This window comes from Pan troglodytes, chromosome 20 (genome assembly GCF_028858775.2).
Source record: "Pan troglodytes isolate AG18354 chromosome 20, NHGRI_mPanTro3-v2.0_pri, whole genome shotgun sequence".
Classification (NCBI taxonomy): domain Eukaryota; kingdom Metazoa; phylum Chordata; class Mammalia; order Primates; family Hominidae; genus Pan; species Pan troglodytes.
The window spans coordinates 2,870,086-2,897,776 of record NC_072418.2 but is presented as its reverse complement, the minus strand read 5'-3'; the positions used below and the strand labels follow the sequence as shown (position 1 = coordinate 2,897,776).

Sequence of the window (27,691 nt, the reverse complement as noted above, 5' to 3'; positions counted from 1 at the left end):
AGGGAGGGTGCACGCCCTGCGGGTCTCGGGCAATCACACGCGGCCAGGCTTGGCGCCAATGCGGTCGTTTATTGCGCGGAATGGGGGTGTGGGGGTTAATGGGGCGTGGGGGGGCCACGGTGGGGGCACTGCTGCCTCGGCTCGTCAGTACATTCATCATGGCGGCGGGACCCCAGCCTCCCCCCCGCGCCCTGCGCAGCCAGGCCTGCCCCTCGGTGCCAGTGCTGGAGGGAGCCGGGGTGCTGCTCCCCGAGGTCACCGCGGGACGCGCGCGGACGGGGGCCGGGCCGGTTATTGCATGAGCGCGATGGGGGCAGCGGGAAGCCGGCGGGCCAAGTATTGCACTTAAAAAACGATCCTCCTCGGACGGGGGCCACCTAGAGGGTAGGGGGCGGGCGGGGCTCCACAGCCGGCTCCTCTCAGCCACTGGGCCGCCCCGTCCCTGTCTTACAGCTGGGGGAACTGAGGCACCGAGGTGAAGGGAGCCCCCTCGCACGCGAGGCCGCCGCCGGGGGCAGGGGCGATGGGGGTGGGCGCGGGGCGATGAGGGGGGACGGCCGGGGGCGCGGAGGGGGCTGCCCCGCCGGCCTTGCCCGTCCGTCCAACTACGGCTACCTATGTCTCGTCTATGGCTTCTGGGCGGACTGGCGGCCGGGGCAGCGCAATGGCATGGCTTTGGTCTGGATGACGGCCCCGCCCCCGGCCCGCCTGGGCCCGCGGGGCGGTCGGCGAGGGTCACAAGTTGGACGAGAGGCGCGAGCGCGCGGAGTCCTGGGGGTCCAGGCCGCCGGCGGCGCCGGGTGAGGCCGAGTCCCTGCGGTCCGGGCTGGGCGCGGCGGCCCGGGCAGCGGGCGTGGGCCCCAAGCGCGGTGTGGAGCTGCTGGCCGGGCGTGTGGAGGCCGCGGGGCCGGGGGCGCCGTGAGGCAGCGAGGGCTGCGAGGCGGACAGTGGGCGCGAGGCGCGGCTCAGGCGGCGCGCGGGCAGGGCGGGCCCAGCAAGGGGGGCGGCGGGCAAGCCGCCGTAGGGCGAGGTCCGCGGTGCCCGGGGGCTGGCGGGCGCGCCCGGGGGGCTGGCGGGGGGCGGGGGCCCGGGTGAGGCGGCGGCAGGTGCGGGCCCCGGGGGCGGGCGGCGCACGAGGCGCGGCGAGCCGAGCGCCAGCGGCCCCACGAGCGGCCGCGCCACCTGCGGGCAAAAGCTCATGGCCACGGCCTGCTGCAGCGTGGCGATGGCCGAGGTGACCTGCGGCGGCGGCGGCGGCGGGAAGAGGCCCACGCGCTGACCCAGCTCGGCCTGCTGCACCATCTCGCGGTCGTACTTGACGATCTCCTGGATGATGGCGTTCTCCTGGTTGTTGAATACGCCCGAGTTGAGATCATGCTGCACCTTGTGCAGGAGGATGGAATTCTTCTTGCCTGCGGGAGAGGGGGCGTTAGCGTGTGCACAAGGAGCGCCTGCTGCGTACAGCGGGCACCGAGCACCTACCCTACACAGCGGGTGCGCACACAGTGCTTGCAGTGTAGAGCAAGCATGCATTTAGCACCTACTGTATACAATAAGCACACATGTAGCATCTCTGGCCTACAGTATGGATATTGAGTACCTGCCATATACAGGCTGAGCACCTGCTATGCACAGCCAGCATGCATGAAGCACCTGCATACAGAAAGCAGGGCTTTTGTTTTGCTTTGTTTCTGAGACGGAGTCTTGCTCTGTCGCCAGGGCTGGAGTGCAGTGGCAGGATCTCGGCCCACTGCAAGGCCCACCTCCCGGGTTCACACCATTCTCCTGCCTCATCCTCCCGAGTAGCTGGGACTACAGGCGCCCGCCACCACACCCGGATAATTTTTTGTATTTTTTTTTTTTTAGTAGAGACGGGGTTTCACCGTGTTAGCCAGGATGGTCTCAATCTCCTGACCTCGTGATCCACCCAGCTTGGCCTCCGAAAGTGCTGGGACTACAGGCGTGAGCCACCGCGCCTGGCAGCAAACAGGTATTTAATGCCTGCTGTGTACATGGAGCAGGTATCACTGTACACCAAGTATGCATGTGTACCATCTGTATACGCTGATTATGTAATGACTGCCTCCAGTGTGCCACAGGCATACCGAGAACACCTGCCTGTACACAGCCTGTGCTGAGCACCTGCTGTATACAGAAGTTATAACCTAAGCACCTGATACTCAGGAACAGGTTGCATACTCACTGTATAGAGCAAGTTGTGGAGAGCTTCCTACTGTACACTGGGGAGCTCCCTGACACCACCCCATCGCACCTGTCCTGCATTTCAGCCATGGTCTTCATTCCCATTCCCACGAACAGCAGCATGAGCCGCCCTCTCTCTGGCGCCTACATCCCGTCATCAGGGCTCAGCCCCTCCCTGCCCCAGAGACTGCCCCCCTGAGAGGCCAGGTCACCGTCTCCCTCCTGGACACGGCCCGCCTTGGCGGATACAATCTGACCAGGTCCTCCGCCCACCTAGACCCTCCATGGCCCCCTGATGCTCCCGATTTAGTCTAAACTCTCCCTGCCGCCCACTGGGCCCTGTGTGTCTGGCCTCCCCTTCTTCCCCACCCTCCTCCAGGCCTCTCTGGCTCTCTGGACTCTAGGCCTCCTTTCCACCTCAGGGCCTTGGGATGTGCTGTGTCCACTCCACGAACACATCTTCCCCTTTCCACATGGCATCCCTTACCCTGGTCTCCACTCTGCATTCCCAACTCAGGGAAGCCCACCGGCCCCACCTCCCCTGCTGGCACACAGCCCAGTCGTGTGTGATTTCATCACCAGTTCATAAGCCTCCCTGGGAGTCTGAGTGGGCCCCCGGGTCTGTCCCCTGCACCCCCAGCACACAGCAGGTGCTCACCGAGCATTCGGCACAACCGCAAACACCCTGTGCATTCCCTCCCTTGGGAAACAGGCTGCCTCTGGCTGAAGTAGGACAATAGGTCAGAAAATCAGCCTCTAGACCCAAAGGGGTCCTAGGAGCAGCCAGCCGCTGCCCCTGCCCCAGCCACGCCCCTGCTGCCATGGCCACACTCCTGATGCCTTGGCCACGTCTCTGCCCCAACCGTGCCCCTGATGCCACAGCCACGCCCCTCCCCCTGCCACTGTCCAAGCCACTCTCCTGATGACTTGGCCACGCCCCTCCCCTGCCAGGGCACCCGCCCCGGCCACGCCCCTCCCGCCCCGGCCACGCCCCCGGCCCGCTCACCGATGCGGTCCAGGCGGTCGATGGCCACCGTCTCGAAGGCGCGCCGCATCATGGGGTACTCCTCCAGCACCTCGTTGAAGTTGTCCACGCTCAGCGAATAGAGGCGGCAGTAGGTGTCGGCCCGCACGCTCGCCGTTCGGCGGCCCCGGGTGAGCAGGCAGATCTCTGCACGTGGCGCGCAGTGGGGGGTTGCTGGACGAGGCGGGCACCGCGGCCCTCCCCGCCCAGGCACACTGCCCGGCCTCTGCACCTTGGCCAGCGTGGGCGCTTCCCACCCAGGCTCTCCCTGGTGCCAGCGCCAGCCCCAGCCCCAGCCCCCTGGCTCTGCACACCGCAGGGGTCGCGTGCCCCCTCCCCCTCCAGGCGCGCCCCCCTCAAGCTCACCCCCGAAGTACGAGCCATCGGACAGCTTCATCTCCTTGTTGCCCTTAGTGAGCACGCTGACCACGCCGTGCTGGATGAAGTACATCTTCTTCCCGATGGTGCCTTCGCGGATGATGTAGTCACCCGGCTGGAAGACCTCGAACTTGAGCTTGGTCAGCATGGCCGTGACGAAGTTGGGGTCGGCATTGGCGAACAGCGGCATGGAGGCCACCAGCTTCCGGCAGTTGAAGTTGACGATCTCCTGCAGTGGGGAGGCAGGGCTGGGTCCGCTGCGGACCCCACTCCCGCTTCCCCCTCGCCCTGCCTCTGGGACCGGCTCACCTCTCGGACCCCAATTTCCTTGTCTGAGAGACGGGCTCAGCCCCATAGCCGGACCGAGCTGCTGCCGCCAAGGACGGGAGAAAGAACGCTCAGTGCCCCTTCGCTGTTTGACACCGTATTGGCGACATCTGCCAATACAATCGGACCAGGAGGGGCGGCTGTAGACAAGAGCAGTGGAAAGGAGGCCGGGTGCGGGGGGCTCACGCGTGTGATCTCAGCATTTTCGGAGGCCGAGGCGGGAGGATCGCTTGAGCCCAGGAGTTCTAGACCAGCCTGGGCAACACAGTAAGACCCCCATCTCTACCGAAAAAAAAAAAAAAAACAGCCAGGTGTGGTGGTGCAGGAAGTTGAGGCTGCAGTGAGCTGTGATCCCCACACCACTGCCCTCCAGCCTGAGCGCAGAACAAGACCCTGACTCAAAAAAAAAAAAGAAAATGGGGGAAAAAAAAGGCCGGGCGTGGTGGCTCACACCTGTAATCCCAGCACTCTGGGAGGCCAAGGTGGGTGGATCGCCTGAGGTCAGGAGTTCGAGACCAACCTGGCCAACATGGTGAAACCCCACCTCTACTAAAATTACAAAAAATTAGCTGGGTATGGTGGCGGTTGCCTGTAATCCCAGCTACTCGGGAGGCTGAGGCACGAGTCTCTTGAACCCGGGAGGAGGAGGTTACAGTGAACCAAGATCACACAACTGCACTGGAGCCCGGGTGACAGAGCGAGACTCCATCACACACACACACACACACCAGTGGAAAGCTACATTTGGTCAGACTATCAGGTGATTTTTGAAAAATCAACATGAAAACCAAGGGCCTGGAGATGAATCAATGGTGTGGGAAGTCAGGGCAATTCCCCTTAGCAAAGGCAGCTTCTAAGGACGGCAGGAACGTTCCAGCTTCGTTCTGCGTGGTGGTTACACCACGTTCACTTTAGGGACCAGCTATCGAGCTGTGCCCTTATGACCTGGGGCACTTTTTGGTACTTTTTTTTTTTTTTTTTTTTTTTGAGACGGAGTCTCGCTGTTGTCCAGGCTGGAGTGCAGTGGCACAATCTCAGCTCACTGCAACCGCCGCCTCCTGGGTTCAAGCGATTCTCCTGTCTCAGCCTCCTGAGTAGCTGGGATTACAGGCGCCCACCACCACGCCCGGCTAATTTTGTATTTTTAGTGGAGACGGGGCTTCACCATGTTGGCCAGGCTGGTCTTGAACTCCTGACCTCAGGTGATCTGCCCGCCTCGGCCTCTGAAAGTGCTAGGATTACAGGTGTGAGCCACCATGCCTGGCCATATGTGGGTTTAAAGATTTGACTTTGCAACTCCTAAACACCTAAATAATGACTAAGTAGCGTGGGTTGCCAGGGGCTGGGGACGGGGAGTGAGCTGGTGACTAACAGCCCAGGTCTCCTTCTGGGCCCATGAGAATGTTCTGGAGTGAGGCTGTGGTATCGGGTGCAGCACTCTGTTAATACTAAAAGCCACCGCATTTTATGCATTTTGTGGTCTGAGTGTTATATCTTTACAAATGAATGAATGGAAACCGTAGTCATCAAATGCAATTAAACATTCTCGGCGAAGCGAACCGCAGTGTGTGCCTCCTGGGAGCAACGGGTGTACACGCCCCCCCAGAAGCATTCCCGGGGCCCGAGGTCCCTAGTGTCAGGCCCGTCCTGCCCGCCTCCTCGCCCAGCTCCTCCAGCCCCTCCTCGGGGCCTCTGCCCGAGCCAGGTGCTACACCGGGGACACCCTGCCTGGCTCACACGCGGCCTTGCTGATGTCGCCTCCCTGTCCTCGTCCCTCCCCGCTTCCCAGAGCTGCTCTCTGCCGCCTGTGCCTGCGTGATCACAGCCGCCATCCCTAGGCCCTGCTTCCTGAGGGTGGGACCTTCAAGCACACGGCAGGGCACGCAGTTGGCGCTCAATAACTGTTTGATGTGTGTTGTGGGTTGAACTACATCTCCCAGAAAGACAGGCTGACGTCCTGACCCCCAGTTCCTGTGAATAGGACCTTATGTGGAAACAGGGTCTCTGCAGACATGGCCCAGTTAAGGGGAGGCCACGAGGAACCGGGTGGGCCCTGATCCAACGACGGATGAATTTACAAGAAGAGACAGAGACACACAGGGCAGAAGGCTGTGAGCAGATGGAGGCAGAGATCAGGGAGATCAATCTGCAAGCCGAGGGCGCCTGGAGCCTCAGACGCCGGAAGAGGCAGGAAGGATCGTCCCCAGGGGCTCCGGGGGGGTAGCACGGCCCGGCCTACGCCTTGATGTTGGGCTTCCGGCCTCCAGGACGGTGGGAGGCCGAATCTCTGCTGTTCAAGCCACTCAGCCTGTGGGTATTTGTTCCCGCAACCCCGGGAAACTTGCCCAGGGTCACTCAGGCTACCGGAACAGAGCTGGGAGTTAAACCCACTCCAATCAGCCTCAGTGCCCCCAGGGCCTGGTGCTCAGCGGGGCTCTGCAGCTCCTCCCTCCCCACCCCCTGCCCTGCTTCTGCCCCGCCCTGTCGGATACAGACCCAGGCAGTTCTGCTAAGGGGGCAGCGGGAAGCAAGGCGGGGGTGGCGGGGGTCCTGGGGGTGCAGAGGCTCACGGGGCGGGGAGGGGAGGGTGTGTACGCAGGTCTAGCTCGAGTCCCTCCTGCTGCAGCCAAGGCACCTCGCCTCCCTCAGGGACCGGCTCCTGGGCTCCAGGAGAGGGAGGCCGGCCCTGTGCCCGAGGCTGCCTCCCGCCCGCCCAGCGCCCTCCTCACCTCCCGCAGGGGCCCGTTGAGCTCGCCCAGGATGCTGTCCTCGTCGAACATCTTGCCCTGGTAACGGTGCTCATAGTAGTCGTGGATCTTCTGGCGGAAGTCAGCTGGCAGCTTGTGGAAGGACATGTACTGCTCCACCTGCTTGTACTGTGGGGAGGAGGCGAGGCCGGGTCAGACACTGCTCCCGGCCTGCAGCGGGCACACGGGCACCTGCTTGTACTGTGGGGAGGCGAGGCTGGGTCAGACACCGCCCCCAGCCTGCAGCGGGCACAGGGGCACCTGCTTGTACTGTGGGGAGGCGAGGCTGGGTGAGACACCGCCCCCGGCCTGCAGCGGGCACACGGGCACCTGCTTGTGGGTCAGACAGCCCCCCAGCCTGTGGCGGGGAGATAGGCCTTCACACCTGCTTGTACTGTGGGGGGTCAGGGCTGGGTCAGACACAGCCCCCGCCCACAGCGGGGAGACAGGCCTCCGCCACACACAGGGGCCGCCAGATTCAACAAGAGCAAATAAACATGCTTCTATTTAAATCAGAGTTGAATTCGTTTCAATGATAAATTCCATTTTTTTTTTCTGAGACACTGTCTCGCTCTGTGGCCCAGGCTGGAGTGCAGTGGTGCAATCAGAGGTCACTGCAGCCTCCGCCTCTGGGCTCAAGCAATCCTCCCACCTCAGCCTCCTGAGTAGCAGGGACTGCAGGTGTGCACCACCACGCCTGGCTGATTCTTTTATTTTTTGTGGAGATGAGGTCTCGCCATATTGCACAGGCTGGTCTTGAACTCCTGGGTTCAGGGATCCTCCCACCTCGGCCTCCTGAGTAGTGGGGATTACAGGTGTGCACCACCCTACCCTGCTAATTTTTTAATTTTTTGTAGCGATGAGGTCTCGCCGTGTTGCTCAGGCTGGTCTTAAACTCCTGACCTCAGGCGATCGGCCTGTCTCGGCCTCCCAGAGTGCCGGGATTACAGGCAGGAGCCACTGCACCAGGCCGGATGCCCTGAACTTTATCTAGCAACCCCACCCCTGAGGAATGGGTGGGCACCTGACTCTATGAGGAGAGGCCCCAGGTACCCTGACACACAGGACCCCCTTCCCAGGGCCTCCAACCCTGCGGGGGCCTGGCCCCTCCCTGATGATCTTTCCAGAAACCATCGGGTCAGCCCCTCCTGAGCAGGGAAGGGAGCATGGGTGCCGGGCAGGGGTGCCAGGCCCTGCCGTCCCCAGGACGGTGCCCCCCGGCAGCTCCAGCCTCACTTCCGCCCCAGCCCCGCCCGGCCGCAGCTGCCCTGAGCTCAGCGGAACCCGTGATGGCGGGCGGGTGGTGGCACCAGCTTATGTTTGGGTGTGAGGCCTGCGGCTTCCGGACAGCAGGGCGCCTGGCACGGGGCCCAGCTGACCCAGCCAGCCACTGCTTGGGGCGCGGGAGAGGGGGGCACTTGGCTCCCAGCCAGGACCAGCCAGCCGCCTAACGGGGGAAACTGAGGCACAGAGTGGTGCATGAGGCCCAACTCCAGGGGCTGCCAATGGGGCCAATCCTAATCTCCCTCCACCCCTCCCAGCTCCGTGTCCCCTCCACTGCCAAGCCTAGGATTAACCCAATGGACGCTGCAGGCCAGAGGCCGCATCTGAGCAGTGGGGCAGCCTTGCTCTCCCTGAAGCCTGGCCCTGACTGCCAGCCACCGGCGTGTCCTGAAGCAACCCCAGGCCTCTCAGACCCCACCAGGCCCTTCCCCAACCCAGCCCCATCCTGAGCCGGCCTAGAGACCCCCAGGTGGGCCCAGCCTCCTGGCAATGCCCCTTCAGCCCGGGGGCTTCCCGATGTCCAAAGACTGACCCTGTCCTGCCCTGATCCCAACTCAGCCCCTTCCTGCCCAGCCTGCATCCCCTCCCCAGCCCCCGCCCCACGTCCATCTCCAGGCTCTGGACCTCCCTCCCTGTCACAGGGCCAGAGAACCTCTCACCGCTGGCCGTTCCTCCTCCTAATCACAGCCACAGACCCCCAGGGTCCCCTGCTCCCCATCACGCGGTCTCTGCCCTGAGCACGCCACTTGGAGCTGAGTGGAGGGCTGAGTCTGCCTCTCCCCTCAGACCCCGGGGCAAGGCCTCCCTCCCGCCTCAGACCCCAGGACCGGGCCCGCCTCCCCCATCAGAACCCAGGCCGGGGCCCGCCTCCCTCAGACCTTCTCCTGGTACTGGCGCCGCGAGGAGTCCAGCGACTGGATGAGGGCAGTGGCGTGGCCGATGAACATGGCGTAGCAGGTGGCGCCCACAATCATGCTGAGCATGGTCAGCCAGATGTCCGTCATGCTCTCGGGCGCCTGCCGGCCGTACCCGATGCACAGCATGTGGCTCATGGCCTTGAAGAGTGCGAAGGAGTACAGTTCGCTCCACGAGTGGTTCTGCAAGGCCAGCAGGAGGGGCGGTGGTGGGCAGGTGCTCACGCCCCGGGAGCCCTCGGTCCTCAAGGGCCCAGCGCCCACCCTCCCCCAAGCACTGGAGGTGGTGAGCTCCCCATGTTCAGAGGTAACCAAGAGAAACGGAAACCCAGGTAGATGACATGGTTTGCACACTTGTCACAGTGAGTTGGCAGGAGGGCCAGGGCTGATTCTACCTGCCCGCTTCACTCCTGGGGAAACTGAGACCCCAAGGGTGAAAGTCTGGGTCCCGCCTTTTGCGGCCTCTGAGATCAGAGCATCTGTGAGGTCAAGAGGGGGCAAAAGTTCCAGGGAGCATCTGGGCCAGAGCAGAGGGGCAGGGCAGGCAGACACCAGGCCGGCCCAGGAGGTCCTGCCGCACCAAGTCCTCAGCTGACCCAGCCGGGAAAGGGGGGCCGCGGGGCTCTGTTCAGGAAATGGGACCACATGTGCGGGTGGCAGCCAGACAATGGGCTGCCTCAGCCTGGGCAGCTGTGCCAGGCTCTGGGGAGGGGCACTGGCGGGTCTTCCCTCTGTAGCTCCTGACCCCATCAATGCCCACCTGCTCTGTGTCCAAACCAAACACATCCCAAGTCCCATATGCGGCTGGACGCTGGGGCACAGCACTCCCCAGGCAGGGACAAAGGCTCACTGGCCACTAATCTGACTGTAGCGGCCGAGGGCTCCCATAACTAACCCTTCTTAACAGTCAGCACATCTCAGCTAGGAAGCAAGGGGTATCTGGGACCTAACTTCATTTATTATTCCTTCTTTTTTGACGGAGTTTCGCTCTTGTTGCCCAGGCTGGAGTGCAGTGGCACGATCTTGGCTCACGGCAACCTCCGCTCCCGGGTTCAAGCGATTCTCCTGCCTTGGCCTCTCAAGTAGCTGGGATTACAGGCATGTGCCACCACGCCAAGCTAGTTTTGTATTTTTAGTAGAGACGGGGTTTCTCCATGTTGGTCAGGCTGGTCTCAAACTCCTGACCTCAGGTGATCAGCCCGCCTCGGCTTCCCAAAGTGCTGGGATTACAGGCGTAAGCCACCGCGCCCGGCCTATTCCTTTTGCTTTTACTTATTTTTATTTATTTTTTTGAGACAAAGTCTGGCTCTGTTGCCCAGGCTGGAGTGCAATGGTGTGATCTCAGCTCACTGCAACCTCTGCTCCCAGGTTCAAGTGATTCTCCTGCCTCAGCCTCTACAGTAGCTGGAATTACAGGTGCACGCCACCACGCCTGGCTAATTTTTTATTTTTAGTAGAGACGGGGTTTCAGCATGTTGGTCAGGCTGGTCTCAAACTCCTGACCTCAGGTGATCCACCTGCCTCAGCCTCCCAAAGTGCTGGGATTACAGGCATGAGCAGCCATGCCTGGCCCATTTATTATTTCTTTGGCATGGTGATACCACTTTCCCATTTCAGGGCCATGTTGTAAATTTTTCTTTAGTTGTTAGAGATCAGGTTTTGCTCTGTGGCCCAGGCTGGAGTGCAGTGGTGCAATCATGGCTCACTGCAGCCTCAACTTCTGGGCTCAAGGGATCCAACCAGGCCGGGCGCGGTGGCTCACACCTGTAATCCCAACACTTTGGGAGGCCGAGGCAGGCGGATCACCTGAGGTCAGGAGTTCGAGACCAGCCTGACCAACATGGCGAGACCCCCGTCTCTACTAAAAGTACGAAAATTATCCAGGTGTGGTGGCGGGCGCCTGTAGTCCCAGCTACTCGGGAGGCTGAGGCGAGAGAATCCCTTGAACCCTGGGAGGTGGGGTTTGCGGTAAGCCGAGGTCATGCCACTGCACTCCAGCCTGGGCGACAGAGTGAAACTCAGTCTCAAAAAAAAATAAGTAAATAAAATAATAATAATTAATGTGGGTTAATTAAAAGGGAAATCCATTGGAAAAAGCGCTAAGCAGATGTCTGGGTGACAGGCCTCATCATAACCACACTCAGCTTCTCTCCACGGACAATCCCAGGCCTGAAAGGTTCCAAGTGGCTGTTTCAGACCCCAGGACATTAAGGGGCCAGTGCCAGGGCTGCAGTCCTGGGTCCCCCTCTGTAAAGAGGCCTGAGTCCTCCCCTGTGTAAGGGGGGTCTTGTCCCCACCTCTGAAGGGCCTGTGTCTCTCCCTCTGTAAGGCAGCCTGGGTACCCCCTCTGTAAGGGGGATAAGGGGGGCCTGGGTCCCCACCTCTGTAAGGCCTGAGTCCTCCCCTCCATAAGGGGGCGCCTGGGTCCCCACCTCTGAAAGGCTTGGGTTCAACCCTCTGTAAGCGGGATAAGGGGGCCTGGGTCCCCCCCTCTGTATGGGAGCCTGCGTCTCCCCCTCTGTCAGGGGCCTGCGACCCCCTCCGTCAGGGCCCGCGGCGCTCACCACCATGCCATTGATGGACACCCAGCAGTTGCGCGGGAAGTCCTGCAGCATGGGCACCAGGAACTGCAGGCAGCCGTCCCAGTGGCAGAGCAGCAGCATCATGCTGATGAGATTGCAGATCCTCATCACCGCGCTGGCCAGGTCATAGGTCATGTGGAAGATCTGCAGGAAGGCGCCGTGAGCCCACCCTACCCGCTGCCCCCCCGGCCCCCACCTTCAGAGCTCCCGCCCCGTGCGCCCCCACTGCGGGAGCTCCTGGCCCCCTCCCCCAAATCCAAGGCCCCGCACAGGACCCCCGCCCCACCCTGCAGCCCTGCCCCAGGACCCCTGCCCTCCAAACCCACAGCCCCCACCCCAGGACCCCCGCCCACATCTACAGCCTTCACTGCAGGACCCCCCCCAAATCCACAGCCCCCGCCCTAGGACACCCCCCAAATCCACAGCTCCCCACCCCTGATGTCTGACACGGCCCCAGCACAACCATCATTGTCCCACCCTTGCTGCTTGATCCCGCCCAGCACAACCCTCATATTCCCACCCCTGATGTCCGGCCCTGCCCCAGCAAAACCCTCATTGCCCCGCCCCTGCTGCCTGACCCCGCCCAGCAACGCCCTCGTAGCCCCGCCCCTGCTACCTTGACCCCAGCCTAGCACAACCCTCATAGTCCCGCCCTTGCTGCTTGATCCCGCCCAGCAAAACCCTCATATCACCACCCCTGATGTTTGACCCCACCCCAGCAAAACCCACAGCCCCGCCCCTGCTGCTTGATCCCGCCCCAGCACAACCCTCATAGCTCCGCCCCTGCTGCCTGACCCCGCCCAGCAACACCCTCATAGCCCCGCCCCTGCTGCTTGATCCCACCCCAGCACAACCCTCATAGCCCCGCCCCTGGTGCCTTGACCCCGCCCAGCACAACCCTCATAGCCCCCCCCATACCAGACCACTCCCCCCAGCACAACCCTCATATCCCTGCCCCTGATGCCTTGACCCTGCCCAGCACCCTCACAGCCCTGCCCCTGCTCCTTGACCCCACCCAGATATCATGGCCCCACCCCTGCTGCTTGACTCTACCCCAGCAGCATCATAGCCCTGCCCCTGCTGCCTCGACCCTGCTCAGCAACCTGATAGCCCCACCCCTGCTGTCTTGGCTCTACCACTGCACCATTGTAGCTCCACCACAGCACCCTCACAGCCCTGCCCCTGCACCCTCATAGCCCCACCCCTGGGGCCTTGACCCCACCCAGATCTCTTAGAGCCCCACCCCTGGGGCCTTGACCCCACCCAGATCTCATAGCCCCACCCCTGGGGCCTTGACCCCACCCAGATCTCATAGCCCCACCCCTGGGGCCTTGACCCCACCCAGATCTCATAGCCCCACCCCTGCTGCCTTGGCCCCACCCATGCACCATTGTAGCCCCACCCCAGCACCCTCATAGCCCCACCCCTGCTGCCTTGACCCCACCTAAGCACCTTCATAGCCCCGCCCCTGCTGCCTTGACCCCGCCCCCCGCCCCACCTCACCTCCTCCCACTGATGGATGTAGCGGATCAGGCGCGAGAGGCGCAGCAGCCGCAGGAGGCTGAGGATCTTGGTGAAGCGCACGATGCGCAGGGCGCGTGCCGTCTTGTAGACCTCGGAGTCAATGCCCTTCTCCACGATAAGGAAGATGTAGTCCACGGGGATGGAGGACACGAAGTCCACCACGAACCACGTGCGCAGGTACTTCTTCTTGATCTTCTCGGGGTCCAGGATGATCTCCGTGTTGTCCTCGATCACAATGCCGGTGCGGAAGTTCAACACCAGGTCCATGAGGAAGAAGGTGTCCGAGACCACGTTGAACACGATCCACGGGGCGGTGGTCTCGTCCTTGAAGAAGGTGATGCCCACTGGGATGATGATGAGGTTTCCCACCATGAACAGCAGCATGGTGAAGTCCCAGTAGAACCTGGGGGCGAGGGTGCCCACACCTCAGGCCGGTGCCTCCCCCGGGCACCTGCGGGACCAGCCCCGGGCCCTCTTCCCTGTGGGGCGAGGGGCACCCACACCTCAGGCTGGTGCCTTCCCCCAGGCACCTATGGGACCAGCCCCGGGCATTCCTCCCTGGGGGGCGAGGGTGCCCACAGCTCAGGCCGGTGCCTTCCCCCCAGGCGCCTGCAAGACAAGCCCTGGGCACTCCTCCCTCGGGACCAGGCTCCCACCCCAGGAAGGCCACCCAGCCCCGAGGGAGCCCAACGCCCACTGTGCTGCCCTAGCCCAGGTCCCTTCCTCAGGCCCAGCTTTGACCCCGTGTCCTTGAAGATGCAGGAGACCTCACAAGGCCCAAGAGGTGGCTCAAAATAGATTAAGTGCTTCACATGACCAGAGAGGGACAATGTGCCTGGCACAAGGTTGGCGTTAAAAAATAGTCAGGACAGGACAGCGGAAGAGCAGAGAGGAGCCGGGGTGCAGAGGGGCACTGGGAAGCAGCAGGGCGAGGCAGGGCGGCCCGCACAGGGAGAGCGAAGGCGGGAAGCCAGCGTGGGAAATGAACCGTGCTCAGCTCACGCCGGGAGGTGAGGGCCCCAGATGCCTTACTGAGAAGCGGGAGCCTCCACAGGGGCCACAGGAAGACTGAACCAGGGCAGCACCGGCTGCATTTCCAGAGGAAGTGGGGCGTCCACGCAGGAGGAAAGGAGGAAGTGGGGCGTCCGCGCAGGCGGAGGAGAGGAGGAAGTGGGGCGTCCGCGCAGGCGGCGGAGAGGAGGAAGTGGGGCGTCCGCGCAGGCGGCGGAGAGGAGGAAGTGGGGCGTCCGCGCAGGCGGCGGAGAGGAGGAAGTGGGGCGTCCGCGCAGGCGGCGGAGAGGAGGAAGTGGGGCGTCCGCGCAGGCGGCGGAGAGGAGGAAGTGGGGCGTCCGCGCAGGCGGCGGAGAGGAGGAAGTGGGGCGTCCGCGCAGGCGGCGGAGAGGAGGAAGTGGGGCGTCCGCGCAGGCGGCGGAGAGGAGGAAGTGGGGCGTCCGCGCAGGCGGCGGAGAGGAGGAAGTGGGGCGTCCGCGCAGGCGGCGGAGAGGAGGAAGTGGGGCGTCCGCGCAGGCGGCGGAGAGGAGGAAGTGGGGCGTCCGCGCAGGCGGCGGAGAGGAGGAAGTGGGGCGTCCGCGCAGGCGGCGGAGAGGAGGAAGTGGGGCGTCCGCGCAGGCGGCGGAGAGGAGGAAGTGGGGCGTCCGCGCAGGCGGCGGAGAGGAGGAAGTGGGGCGTCCGCGCAGGCGGCGGAGAGGAGGAAGTGGGGCGTCCGCGCAGGCGGCGGAGAGGAGGAAGTGGGGCGTCCGCGCAGGCGGCGGAGAGGAGGAAGTGGGGCGTCCGCGCAGGCGGAGGAGAGGAGGAAGTGGGGCGTCCGCGCAGGCGGAGGAGAGGAGGAAGTGGGGCGTCCGCGCAGGCGGAGGAGAGGAGGAAGTGGGGCGTCCGCGCAGGCGGAGGAGAGGAGGAAGTGGGGCGTCCGCGCAGGCGGAGGAGAGGAGGAAGTGGGGCGTCCGCGCAGGCGGCGGAGAGGAGGAAGTGGGGCGTCCGCGCAGGCGGAGGAGAGGAGGAAGTGGGGCGTCCGCGCAGGCGGAGGAGAGGAGGAAGTGGGGCGTCCGCGCAGGCCGAGGAGAGGAGGAAGTGGGGCGTCCGCGCAGGAGGGAGGGAAGCCAAGCAGAGACGGGGCTGGCGCCACAGGGGAGGCCGAGAGGGTGGGAGGAACGGCCGAGCCGGACTTGGCACCATTCGGACGTTCCGTATGATAAATACCCGTGGACAAGAGATCAGAGGGCGTTTCCACTCCCAGATACACCCGGCCAGAGTCCAAGTCCCCAAGATGGATCCCAAAACTCTCCCTGGGAAGCTCTGGCAGAAAACGTCCTGTCGGTTCAGGGCCTGTCGGTTCAGGGCCTGCGTATGGCGGGCCAGACACGGTGCTGGGAGTGCCGCGTCCACACAGGAGGTCATAGAGAGTCAGCAAATGGCTACTGGACAGATGCCCGACCCTTTCGCTATCGAGAAAATGAAAATTAAAACGACTCGGAGCAAACACGGGTGGCTCCTTAAAAAGACATAAAATTACCAGCCTCTCCCTGCCCCGAGATTATACCCAAAGAAATGAAAACAAGGACGGACGAGCACCCCGCCGTGTTCACACCAGCTCGATTGCGGACGACGACCACCCCACCGTGTTCACACCGGCTCGATCCACAGTAGCAAAAAGGCAGAGGCAGCCCAGGTGCCCATCACCAGACAGAGGGACAAACATGGCGCGACCCGTCCACCATGGAACACGACTCAGCCACGAAAAGGAGTGAGGCTCTGACCCAGGCCACGGCGCAGATGCCCCTTGAGGACGTCACGTTCAGTGAGAGAAGCCATTTCTTTTTTTTTCCTAGACGGAGTCTCACCCTGTCGCCCAGGCTGGAGTGCAGTGGCACCATCTCGGCTCACTGCAACCTCCGCCTCCCAAGTTCAAGCGATTCTCCTGCCTCAGCCTCCTGAGTAGCTGGGATTACAGGCATGAGCCACCACTCCTGGCTCATTTTTGTATTTTTAGTAGAGACAGGGTTTCACCATGTTGGTCAGGCTGGTCTCGAAACCCTGACCTCGTGATCCTTCTGCCTAGGCCTCGCAAAGTGTGGGGATTACAGGCCTGAGCCACTGCGCCCGGCCGTGTGAGCCCATTTCTACGAAATGTCCAGGACAGGCCAATCCAGAGACAGGAAGGGGATGCATGGGTGCCGGGCCCGGGGGTTGGAGGGGTGAGAAGTGGCATGTGCGGGGTGCGGTTTCTGTCCGGGGGAATGAGAAAGGTATGAACTATGGATAGTGGTGACGGTTGTACAACAGGACGAATGGGCTTAATGACACTGATTGATAGGTTTTACAATGGCTAAGTGGAAAACTGATAAAAGAAAAAAGCCTGCTGGGTGCGGTGGCTCACGCCTGTGTTCCCAGCACTTTGGGAGGCCAAGGCAGCCGGATCACTTGAGGTCAGGGGTTTGAGACCAGCCTGGCCAATATGGTGAAACCCCGTCTCTACTAAAAATACAGAAATTAGGCCGGGTGTGGTGGCTCACGCCCGTAATCCCAGCACTCTGGGAGGCAAAGGTGGTCGCATCATGAGGTCAGGAGATCAGGACCAGCCTGGCCAACAGAGTGAAACCCCAGCTCTACAAAAAATACAAAAAAAAAAAAAAAAATTAGCTGGGCATGATGGCACGTGCCTGTAGTCCCAGCTACTCGGGAGGCTGAGGCAGGAGAATCGCTTGAACCAGGGAGGCGGAGGTTGCAGTGAGCTGAGATCACGCCATGGCACTCCAGCCTGGCAACAGAGTGAGACCCCATCTCAAAAAATAATAATACAAAAATTAGCCGGGCGTGGTGGCAGGCGCCTGTAGTACCAGCTACTCGGGACGCTGAAGCAGGTAAATTGTTTGAACCCGGGAGGTGGAGGTTGCAGTGAGCCGAGATCGTGCCACTGCATTCCAGCCGGGGCAACAGAGCGAGACTCTGTCTCAAAGAACAAAACACAACAAAACAAAAACCTCTGGGCTCTGGGGCCAAGGGCTCTTGCTGAAGGGGAGGTTCCAGACTGGGGTCTGAGCCCACATGGCCTGCGTGTGCCTGACTCAGACAAGGGAGGGTCTTGAATTTCCAGCACAAAGATTCATAGGATTTTGCCATTAACACTGGGGGCTAGGCCAAACACACTGGCTCATGCCTATAATTCCAACATTTTGGGAGGCTGAGGTAGGAGGATCGCTTGAGCCCAGGAGTTCAAGACCAGCCTGGGCAACATGAGACCCTCTGTCTCACACACACACACACACACACACACACACACACACACACACACGGGACCCCTTCCCATCCCTGTATCAACTCAGCCTTCTTAGTTCTTGAGGTTTTCTTTTTTGAGACGGAGTCTCACTCTGTCGCCCAGGCTGGAGTGCAGTGGCGGGATCTCAGCTCACTGCAAGCTCCGCCTCCCGGGTTCACACCATTCTCCTGCCTCAGCCTCCCAAGTAGCTGGGACTACAGGTGCCCGCCACCATGCCCGGCTTTTTTTTTTTTTTTTTTTTTTTGTATTTTTAGTAGAGACGGGGTTTCACCGTGTTAGCCAGGATGGTCTCGAACTCCTGACCTCGTGATCTGCCCGCCTTGGCCTCCTAAAGTGCTGGGATTACAGACGTGAGCCACCGCGCCCGGCCAATTCTTGAGGCCTTATCCCCACCCCAGGCCCAGCCCCTCCCTATCATGGCCGGGGTCCCCACATCCTTTCGGAGGAGATGCTGAGGGGCTGGAGGGACTCCCCAAAGTTAACACCAATAAAGAAAAACCTGGGAGCTCATCGCTGGCGTGGCCGCCGGGAGCTTTGTTTCAGGAGCCGCCGAAAGTCGGCTCCTTGCTTCTGGACGGCTCTTCGAGGGAAAAGCTGTTAACACCACGCCTGCGGGGTGACCCAGACGCTCCACTTCGGGGAAATGATCCCGAGGAAACGGTCCAAAAGGAAGAGAAAAAAATTAAAAAGCCATTTGTACCAAAATGTTCACAGCAGCTCGGTCTGCAAGAGCCAAACGCTGGAAGGGACCCAGCGACTCACATCGTGGTGGCATCAGCCAGACCTGGGCTGGCACCCGCCTGCTGGCACAGTGACCTTGGACAAGTTCCTGCAGCCCCTGAGAACCTCAGTCTCTTCTTCCAAGCATCCACCGCCTCGGGATGGGGAGGGGCTGAGCCTTCGGGACACCCCCCAAGAACCACCCAGGCTGGGGATAAAACCTGGAGAAGGGCTGACTCAGGCTGGGCACGGTGGCTCACGCCTGTAATCCCAGGGCTTAAGGAGGCTGAGGCGGGCAGATTACAAGGTCAAGAGATCGAGACCATCCTGGCCAACACGGTGAAACCCCGTCTCTACTAAAAATACAAAAATGTATTATTTTTGTGTGTGTGGTGGTGGGCGCCTGTAGTCCTAGCTACCCAGGAGGCTGAAGCAGGAGAACGGCGTGAACCCGGGAGGCGGAGCTTGCAGTGAGCCGAGATCGCGCCACTGCACTCCAGCCTGGACAACAGAGTGAGACTCCGTCTCAAAAAAGAAGGGAAGGGTGGGTGCAGGGGCTCATGCTTCTAATGGCAGCACTTTGGGAGGCCAAGACTAAAGGATCACAGAAGCTCAGGAGTTCAGGACCAGCCTGGGCAAGATAGTGAGATCCCGTCTCTAAAAAAAATATAAAAATTAGCCAGCGTGGTGGTGCGCACCTGTGGACCCAGCTACTTGGGAGGCTGAGGTAGGAGGATCGCTTGAGCCCATGAAGTTGAGGCTGCAGTGAGCCAAAACTGCACCATTGCACTCCAGCCTGGGTGACAGAGTGAGACTGTCTCAAAAAAAAAAAAAAAAAAAAAAAAGGCTGACTTGATCTCGGGGTGGGGAGGGGTCCCCTCACAAGCTTGAAGGGTGAAATGAAATGACTAAAAGGACTTGAAATTTAAGGCCTTCCTTTCCCTGAGTCTAGACAGGACATGAGGGCTCAGGCCCCCAGTCCGACACATCTGCTCAGCAACGAGACCCCCAGGGCCCCAGCACCGAGTGGGCTGAGGGGATGCCACCCGCCTGCCGCTGGCCCCCTGCCCCTCAGCCCCGAGGGGGCTCACCGTGGAGCTCAGCCCCAGCCTCACCCTCTGGATTGAGACCTGCCTCCCACCTTCGAGCACCAGTCTTGGGACAAAACCAGCAGGAAAGAGCAGTTGAGAAGGCCACAGGGCCTAGAAACCTCCCCCACGAGGGGCGGGGAGAAACTCCCAGGGGGCTCCAGAGACCACCAAGGGGGACCTAGAAACTGCCAAGGAGACCTAGAAACCACCAGGAGGACCTAGAAACTGCCAAGGAGACCTAGAAACCACCAGGAGGACCTAGAAACCACCAAGGGGGACCTAGAAACCACCAGGAGGACCTAGAAACCGCCAAGGAGATCTAGAAACCACCAGGAAGACCTAGAAACCACCAAGGAGACCTAGAAACCATCAAGGGGGACCTAGAAACTGCCAAGGAGACCTAGAAACCACCAGGAGGACCTAGAAACCGCCAAGGGGTACCTGGTTTTAAACGGCCATATAACATGAGGGCCTCCTTTCCAGGTGATGATTAACAGACATTCTCCCCCTTTATTCTTGGGGTGAGCTGGGGGCAGGTACCACACTTCCCCTCTGATGGAAGTGGGACTGCAGGATGAGACCCCAGGACTGTCCTCTTATCTACGGCCCACACTGTCTGGAAACCACCTCCCTTGAGCCTTCTGCTCCTGTGTCCCCAGAAAGGACTCCTCAGCCCATCTTGCCCAGCAGGGCAGTATTCCTGGGGATTATGGAGGTCAGAGCAGAGGGGCCTAGGAGAAGGGACAGGTGGGGTGGCCACCCTGAGGGTCCCTTGTGGGGCGGGGCCTGCCCGTTCCAACCACAATGCCTCCAAGCAGGGCTTGGGGCCGCAACCCTCATCGTCACCAGCCAGAGGTCAGAAGGAAGAAGGGCGCCCACGCATGTCCCCTACCAAGGGGAAACCGAGGCCTGGGGCAGAGGGGACCCCAGAGCCCTGCAGGGCGTCACTGTCTCTGCCGGTGCACCCCAACCCTCTCCACCCCAACCCTCTCCTTGCCCAACACTAGACTGAGTGACCTTGGGAGACCCTCTCCTGCCTCTCGCCCTGGGGAGGGGGAGGCAGCTCCAGAAGACAGGACCCCAGAGAGGGGACCTGGGGTCAGGGGAAGGCCCAAAGCCCAACCCCACTCCCCCTCACACTCTGTGCAGCCGCGTCCGGCAGCCCTTTCCCCATCCGGCCACCATAGGGACCCAGGTGGGCCCCAGCACTCCCCGGGCACCCTGTGCCCTCCTTGTCCAACCCCAGTGCTGAGCAGGGACAGGCCCCCCTCAGCTGTCACAGAAACATCAGTGACCATCATTAAATCCTGTATTTAAAACCCATCCCCGACAGGTAACAGTGAGGCCTCTACGAGGGCCCCTTCCTCGGAAACGCGGGGGTCCTGCCACTTTGTCCAGCTTGGCCCTCGCAGGCAGGGAGGGAGACCAGCTCCGGAGGCCGGGATGAGGCTGGGTCCCTGGGGAGACCTTCCGGCCTCAGCTCTCACGCCTGGGGGACCGGAGGAAGCCTCGGACCCCCTCCCACTCCAGAGTGGCTTCAGTGGGGCCCCCGGCACCTGACACCGATGTGAGCTCAGCCCTCCTCCAACAGCCGCCCAGCCTCTCTCTCGGCTCAGACACGGAAACTGAGGCTCCTCCAGCCATAAGTGAAACAGTGGGATGGGAACCCAGACAGACCATGTCATTCTCCTGCCCCGAGCTCAGGGTTCTTCCCCTGAAGTTCCCAAAGCCGACGCAGGTCCCCGTCTCTCCAGGGCTGGATGAAACTCGGGGGAGGAGGCCGCCGACCCAGCTCCCAAACCCCACGAGGACACCAGGTCTCCTGGCAACAGAAGGCCCAGGACCCTCAGCCCCTTGGATCCCAGGGGAGGGCCTGCCCAGGGGGTCTTCAGCCCCTGCTGGAGCCTGAGTCCCGGGTTGGGGAACGGGCGAGGGCAGCGGGGCCCTCCCCGCAGGAGCCCAGCCTCAGGCCGGAGGCCGTCCAGGATTTACAGATGGGGACAATCCGGGAGAGGATTAGGGGCCGGAGGTCGGTGATTAAGGGAGAGCCTCGGGCCGGGGAATTAGGAGACGGCACTCTCAGCTGTGGAGTCACGGCCAGATCCGTGGCAGGTGCCCGGGATTAAGAAAGGGAGATGCTACGGGTGGGGGAGATCTCGGGTTCCCGGGTGATCCCGACGGGGCAGATGTTCACCGAACTCTCGCCGGGCGCCGGGGTACACGATGACCACACAGGCCCAGCCCCAAGACAGACACATGGGATGGGCCTGTCAGCCCCAGGCAGGCGGGAGGGCTCCTTGGAGGAGGTGGCGTGTGGGTGGATGAGATGGTGAGGGGAGGGCAGTGGCTGAAGAGGGGCAGCAGGTGCGGAGGTTGATGCTCCGGGTTCCCTTCAAGGCCGGTGGGCGGCCTCAGGACCAGGGGACATGACTGGGGAGGGCTGGAGCCAGGGAGGAGGTAGAGGTGACAGGGAAAGAAGGACTGATGTCTGGAGAGGCCCATGCTGACAGCCGGGAGGCCAGAAAGGGGGACGGGGAGGCATCTGGCAGGAGAGCGGCGGCCAGCGCACAGGGTGCGAGGCTGCACTGTGGGGCCGGGGGTGAGGCAGGGCCCGGCCAAGTGAGTGGGGGGCTGATGAAGGTGACTTGAATATGTGGGTTTTTAGGTTTTTTTTATTTTTTTGAGACAGGGTCTCACTCTGTTTCCCGGGCCGGAGTGCAGTGGCACGATCATAGCTCACTGCAGCCTCAACCTCCTGGGCTCAGGTGATCCTCCCGCCTCAGCCTCCAGAGTGGCTGGGACTACAGGTGCACGCCACCACGCCTGGCTAATTTTTTAACTTTTTGTAGAGATGGGGGTCTTGCTATGTTGCCCAGGCTGGTCTCGAACTCCTGGGCTCAAGCGATCCTCCCGCCTCCGCCTCCCAAAGTGCTGGCATTACAGGCATGAGCCACAGTGCCCGGACAAAGATGTCCGTTTTCGAGCAGGGAACATAGGGAAGGCCCTGAAGAGAGCGGGGAGGCCTGGGCCACCCCGACCCCTGACCCCTCCACGCAGACCAGAGGGCAGGCCACCGCCACCTGGGATATGGGTCCATGCACACCCCACCATCCTGCACACGCTGGGCCTTCCTGCCGTGACCAGAGCCAGACAAACCCTCGCCTTGCCCTGCCCCCGGGGCCATCCCCCCCAGGATAATGGGGGGTTTATTCCCACGCCCTAATGCTGGGATTCATCACTGCGGATTTGCAGAGCTGCACCCCCAGGCTGATCTCCCGCTGACCCGCTCAGCCATCTGAGGCGGGGCCCAGGGGCCGCCTGTCCTGGTGGGGTCTTGGAGCAGCTCCTCCCCAACCAGTCCTCTCGGGGACCCCAGGGGACATAACAGATCCTGGCTTTGGGGAGCATCTCGTCTGTCTCCCCTCACACGGGGCCTCCCCAGCTGAAGACAATTCAGAAACACAGACCTGCAAGTCAGCAGCAGCAGGAGACGGCAGGGCGGCCACAGGGCACTTAGCCCTGGAACTGGACCGAGGGCAGTCAGGAAGCCGCCAGCCTCTCTCCACCCGACACCTGCCCTGTGCCCCCCAGAGCTCCCAGGGCACAAACCCCGGATCTGCCCAGGTCTCCACCCCGCCAGGTCTGCCCAGCCCACTCGGTGACACCGGGGGCGGGGGGGGGTGGTGGATGACAGCAAGCTTTGGAGAACGCGACCTCCTCAGACCGCCCCTCCCTGGGCCTTCGTGTCCCCTCCAGCCCCAGCCCCTCTCCTGCGGAGACACCCTCCAGCCCCAGCCCCTCTCCTGTGGAGACACCCTCCAGCCCCAGCCCTTCTCCTGCGGAGACACCCTCCAGCCCCAGCCCTTCTCCTGCGGAGACACCCTCCAGCCCCAGCCCCTCTCCTGCGGAGACACCCTCCAGCCCCAGCCCTTCTCCTGTGGAGACACCCTCCAGCCCCAGCCCTTCTCCTGTGGAGACACCCTCCAGCCCCAGCCCCTCTCCTGTGGAGACACCCTCCAGCCCCAGCCCTTCTCCTGCGGAGACACCCTCCAGCCCCAGCCCTTCTCCTGTGGAGACACCCTCCAGCCCCAGCCCTTCTCCTGCGGAGACACCCTCCAGCCCCAGCCCCTCTCCTGTGGAGACACCCTCCAGCCCCAGCCCTTCTCCTGCGGAGACACCCTCCAGCCCCAGCCCTTCTCCTGTGGAGACACCCTCCAGCCCCAGCCCTTCTCCTGCGGAGACACCCTCCAGCCCCAGCCCCTCTCCTGCGGAGACACCCTCCAGCCCCAGCCCTTCTCCTGTGGAGACACCCTCCAGCCCCAGCCCTTCTCCTGCGGAGACACCCTCCAGCCCCAGCCCTTCTCCTGCGGAGACACCCTCCAGCCCCAGCCCCTCTCCTGCGGAGACACCCTCCAGCCCCAGCCCTTCTCCTGCGGAGACACCCTCCTTTGCACGACTCAGGCTTTCCCATGTGGACCTGTGTGGCCTTTAGAATCAGCGGCGGCTGGGGTGAAGGGAGTAGGAATGAACTATACTTATTTTTGACCTAATTTTGCTCTGGGAGGCACAGAAGACCCTGCCGCAGCCCTGGGGGTTCCATAAGGCCAAACCCCTTCCTTCTTGGTTTTCACGCCTGTTCCAATTCAGGCACCAACCGTGATCACCTACAAGGAAGGGAACTCGAGCCTCTGGAACCCAAAACCTTGAACTTGGGTCCTTGAACTTGCTTTTCCACCAGCACCCCAGGGAAGCGCCCAGCACGCCTCTGGGGACTTTCAGACGTCAGGCCGGGGTGTAGAGCCACCCACAGCCCCAGAGGCTTCAGCAATACACCACCTGCACTTCTTTTTCCTTTTCTTTTTTTTTTGAGACCAAGTCCCACTCTGTCAGCCACGCTGGAATGCAGCGGCGCGATCTCAGCTCACTGCAACCTCTGCCTCCTGGATTCAAGTGATTCTCCTGCCTCAGCCTCCCGAGTACCTGGGATTACAGGCGCCCGTCACGATGCCCAGCTAATTTTTGTATTTTTAGTAGAGACGGGATCATCTCACCATGTTGGCCAGGCTGCTCTCGAACTCCTGACCTCAGGTGATCCGCCCGCCTCGGCCTCCCAAAGTGCTGGGATCTCAGGCGTGAGCCACCGCACCCTGGCACCAACTGCACTTCCGAAGGGGCCAGCCGCCCAGGCCTGAGAGCCGAAATCTGGACCCACGTCAGCCCAGGACCCATGCTCTGCCCCTCAGAAAATTCAGCAAATATGTGGCACCTGCTGTATACTGGGACTGGGACGTGGGGCGTGAAAGAGGCCACTTCCAAGCACGGGAGCAGGGTGGACTTGGGCGTGGCGGAGACAGCTGGGCAGTGAGGAAGAACCGGGGTGAGGGCGTGCCTGGGGGGCACAGGCTGGGCAAGGAGCACAGCACTCTCTCAGCAGGAAGGGGAGGTGAAGAGAGTGTGAGACGTGAGGCCGAGACACTGGCAAGGCTGTGAAAGACCCCATCCTTCTCCCTCATACCATCCCCACCGTGCAATTGGGGAAACTGAGGCAGAGGGGCCCAGCGAGGACCCAAGACACCCAGCCAGGCACAGGAGGCCTTGGGCCCGAAGCCAGCTGGGGCCAGGCTCCTGAGTCAGCTGCAAACATAGAGGCCCCTTCGCTTGCTGTGGGCTGCCCAGAAACACCCTCACAGCAGGGTCCGGCCGCCTGCTTAGGGAGCTTTTGAGATATTCTTGGGGGTCTTTTTCCACACTGATTCCACACTGGCACAGGTCCCAAGCCTGGGGAGGGTCGTAGGGGCCCCGTGCACCCAGCTTGGCAACATCGAAATCCTTTTTTAAAATCTGACTGCCGTGACTCCCCTAGTCCCGAAGACAGGCCCCGCTAACCCCATTCCCTGCCTGCTCAGTTCCACTTCAACACTCATCTGCCGGGGTGGGGCTGCGCTTGGTCCACACAGGGGCCTCTGAGCCCTCTATGTCTCAGAGCACAGAGCGGGGCCACAGCCTGCCCAGGCCTCCAGGCGACCACGCCCAAGGAGGGTGGAAGGATGAGAGGGCTTCATTCCTCCTACCGGCCTTTCCCCCAAGCCTCGGGATCAGCCATCTGCCCACCTGCCCCCCAGGCCACTGACCGCCCCTCTGCAGCCAGGGGGTCGCTGGAGCTGCCCAGGGGAGGGAGTGGCTGGTGTGGGCCTCCACCTGCCAGCCCCCACGCTGCGGTGCACCCATCTCTGTCGAAGGTCATGCTGGAGGGGATGCAGGGGAGTGGGCACGTTCTACAGCTCCCTCTCCACCGCGTCCCTCTCCGGTCAGGGGGTGCCACTGCCCGACTGGAAGTGGGGCCAGGCCGACCAGCAGCCCTGGAAGTCCAGTCCTTCCCGCTCACTGTCCGCATTTCGCAGGCCAGAGCCCAGATGCTGACCAAGCTCTCCCAGTGGGGCACAGAGGCAGGGTGGGAGGGGCCGGACACAGCCCCTCTGGGGGTTTCGGGGCTCCTCCCACTACTGGCCTGTCTCGAAATCCAGGCTTCTGGTCAAAGCTGTATTCACCTCTCAGGAAGGCCTGGGGTGGGAGGAGGATTCCAGGGCCTTCCTCCAGGCTCTGTCCAGGACGCAAGTGCCCCAGGCCTCAGTTTCTCCAGTCAAGCACTAGGGGTGCAGAGAATCCAGGGGAAGAGGGAACCCCACAGCCTCCCTGCCCAGTTCCGGGGGTCCAGGGTCCGTGGGGGCTGTCTTGGGGCGCCCAGGCCTGGAGGAGGAGAGACAGGCAGGAAAACCGCAGGCTTCCCAGGTCCGGCGCGCTGTCCGTGGTGCTGAAACCGCGCCCGTCCCGCGCGCCCGGCCTCGCTAGCCCGGCGGGCCCCACCTACACCCTCCACCTGCACCCTTCACACCCCACCTCACACCCCACTCGTGGATACACAAACACACACGCATCCCTCCATGGTCGCGTGTGTGAGACCTGCCTGCGGCTCACACTACTGCCCACCGGTGCACACCGGCCCCGGGCGCACACGCGCACGCCCGCCACCTGGTCCCAACACACACAAACCACACGTCCCACCAACATAAACCCACCCGAGGCGCACACGCCCGCGACCACCACGCAAACACACTCTTAGAGACACACCTCTCCGGCCACAGGCTCGCGCCCCGGGAACCCCGCCGCGGTCACGGGCCCCTGTTCACACACAGCCCACGGGGACACGCGCCGGTCTCGCTCTCCGGCCACAGCACGTACAGCCCAGGAACCACGACCGCAAACATCAGTGGCGGTGGCCCCGCGCCGGCCCTGCTCCGAGCCTTCCACGCATTAGCCGGCTGGATCCACAGCGGCGTCTACACACCCACCGCCACATGCGCGCACCGCCCGCGGCTCGGGTGGAGCGGCTCCCGGAGACACAGCCTGGGGACCCGCACGCTTTCCAGGCCCGCGGCCCCGGGCGCGCCTCATCGCAGGCGGGGCGCGGGTGGACGCCGTGGGAGCCGCTTAACCCCCTCTCCCCCGGCCTCCCAGGGGCGCGTCCTTCCCGGGCGCCCTTCGTTCCTCCTCCCTCCCGCTCCGCCGCCTCTCTGGGGCCCACGTTCCCCTCTATTCGTCCTCTCCGCCCCTCTGCGCTCAGACCCTGGCCCTGCGGCCCACCCCACCCGCCGCGCTGCAGGGCGGAGGATGTCGGGGTGCGTGGGAGGGGGGCGCTCCGGGGTCACCCGGGGAGCCCCCCCAGAGGCGGAGCCTCGCGCGCCGGGGTCACTCCGGGGCGGGTCCCGGACACGCCCGAGGTCACCGAGGAGCCCCGAGGTCACCGGCCGGGCGCGCCGCCCCGCCCTCCCCAGGCGCTCCAAGGACGGCCCCCGCGCGCCCGGCTCCCCGGGCCCCCTCGCGCCGACCGGCCCTCCCGGAGGCGGTACCTGAAGTCGCTGTACGGGTGGATGATCCAGGCCCCCGCCGACTTGACGCGCTCCTGCTCGCGCTCCACGGCCTTCTGGCTGCCGAACATCCGCAGCGAGAACTTGTTGACGCCCGGCTGCAGGAGCGCGCCGAACTGGCGCTGCATGAAGCTGGCCTGGCTGCCGCGCGGCTCCCCCGCCGGGCCCGCCTCCTCGCTGCCCGCCTCCTCCGCCGGCCCCGGCCCCGGCGCGGGCCCCGAGGCCGCCCCGCGGCACGAGAACGACACCTTGGGCCCCCGCGCCGGGCCCTCGGGCCCCGCGGGGCTGCACTGCGGCTCGCCGCGCCCGCACTCGCCGTTCGGGCTGCCCTTGGCCGTGCTCGCCGCGCCCGGGGTGCCGGGGCGGCCGCACGAGCTGTCGCGGCTGCGGAGCCGGCCCCGCGGGCCGCCCTCATCCGCCGCCTCCGGGGGCAACGCCTCGGCCCGGGGCGGCTGCTGGGGGGGCGCGGGCCCGGGGCCCGGGGGGGGCGCGGGCGGCGGCGGCGGCGGCGGCTGCTGTTGGGGGGGCGCGGGCGGCGGCGGCGGCGGCGGCCCCGGCGCGGGGGTCGCGCCCGGGCTCTCCCCGGGCCGCCCGCCGCCCCCGCGCGCGTCCATGGCGAGGCGGCGCCGGGCAGTGCGGAGCGGAGCCGCCGCCGCCGCCGCCGGCCGGAGCCCGAGGG

The 27,691-nt window shown here is 63.2% G+C and overlaps 1 protein-coding gene and 1 long non-coding RNA gene across 2 annotated transcripts; one reads left to right on the top strand and one right to left on the bottom strand.

Annotated features, from left to right (window-relative positions):
- Positions 1-48: 48 nt before the first annotated feature.
- On the bottom strand, positions 49-27,691 carry HCN2 (hyperpolarization activated cyclic nucleotide gated potassium and sodium channel 2). The gene is made up of 8 exons (XM_024351748.2): positions 26,995-27,691; positions 12,962-13,385; positions 11,441-11,602; positions 8,841-9,059; positions 6,661-6,807; positions 3,593-3,833; positions 3,209-3,373; positions 49-1,412 (listed from the first exon to the last, which is right to left on the bottom strand). The coding sequence occupies exons 1-8, from the start codon at positions 27,624-27,626 to the stop codon at positions 736-738; spliced, it is 2,667 nt and encodes an 888-aa protein (XP_024207516.2). The 5' UTR covers positions 27,627-27,691; the 3' UTR covers positions 49-735.
- On the top strand, positions 1,406-5,490 carry LOC129137974 (uncharacterized). Its single transcript, XR_008540856.2, has 2 exons — positions 1,406-1,494; positions 1,867-5,490. It is a non-coding gene; the product is annotated as an uncharacterized LOC129137974 (long non-coding RNA).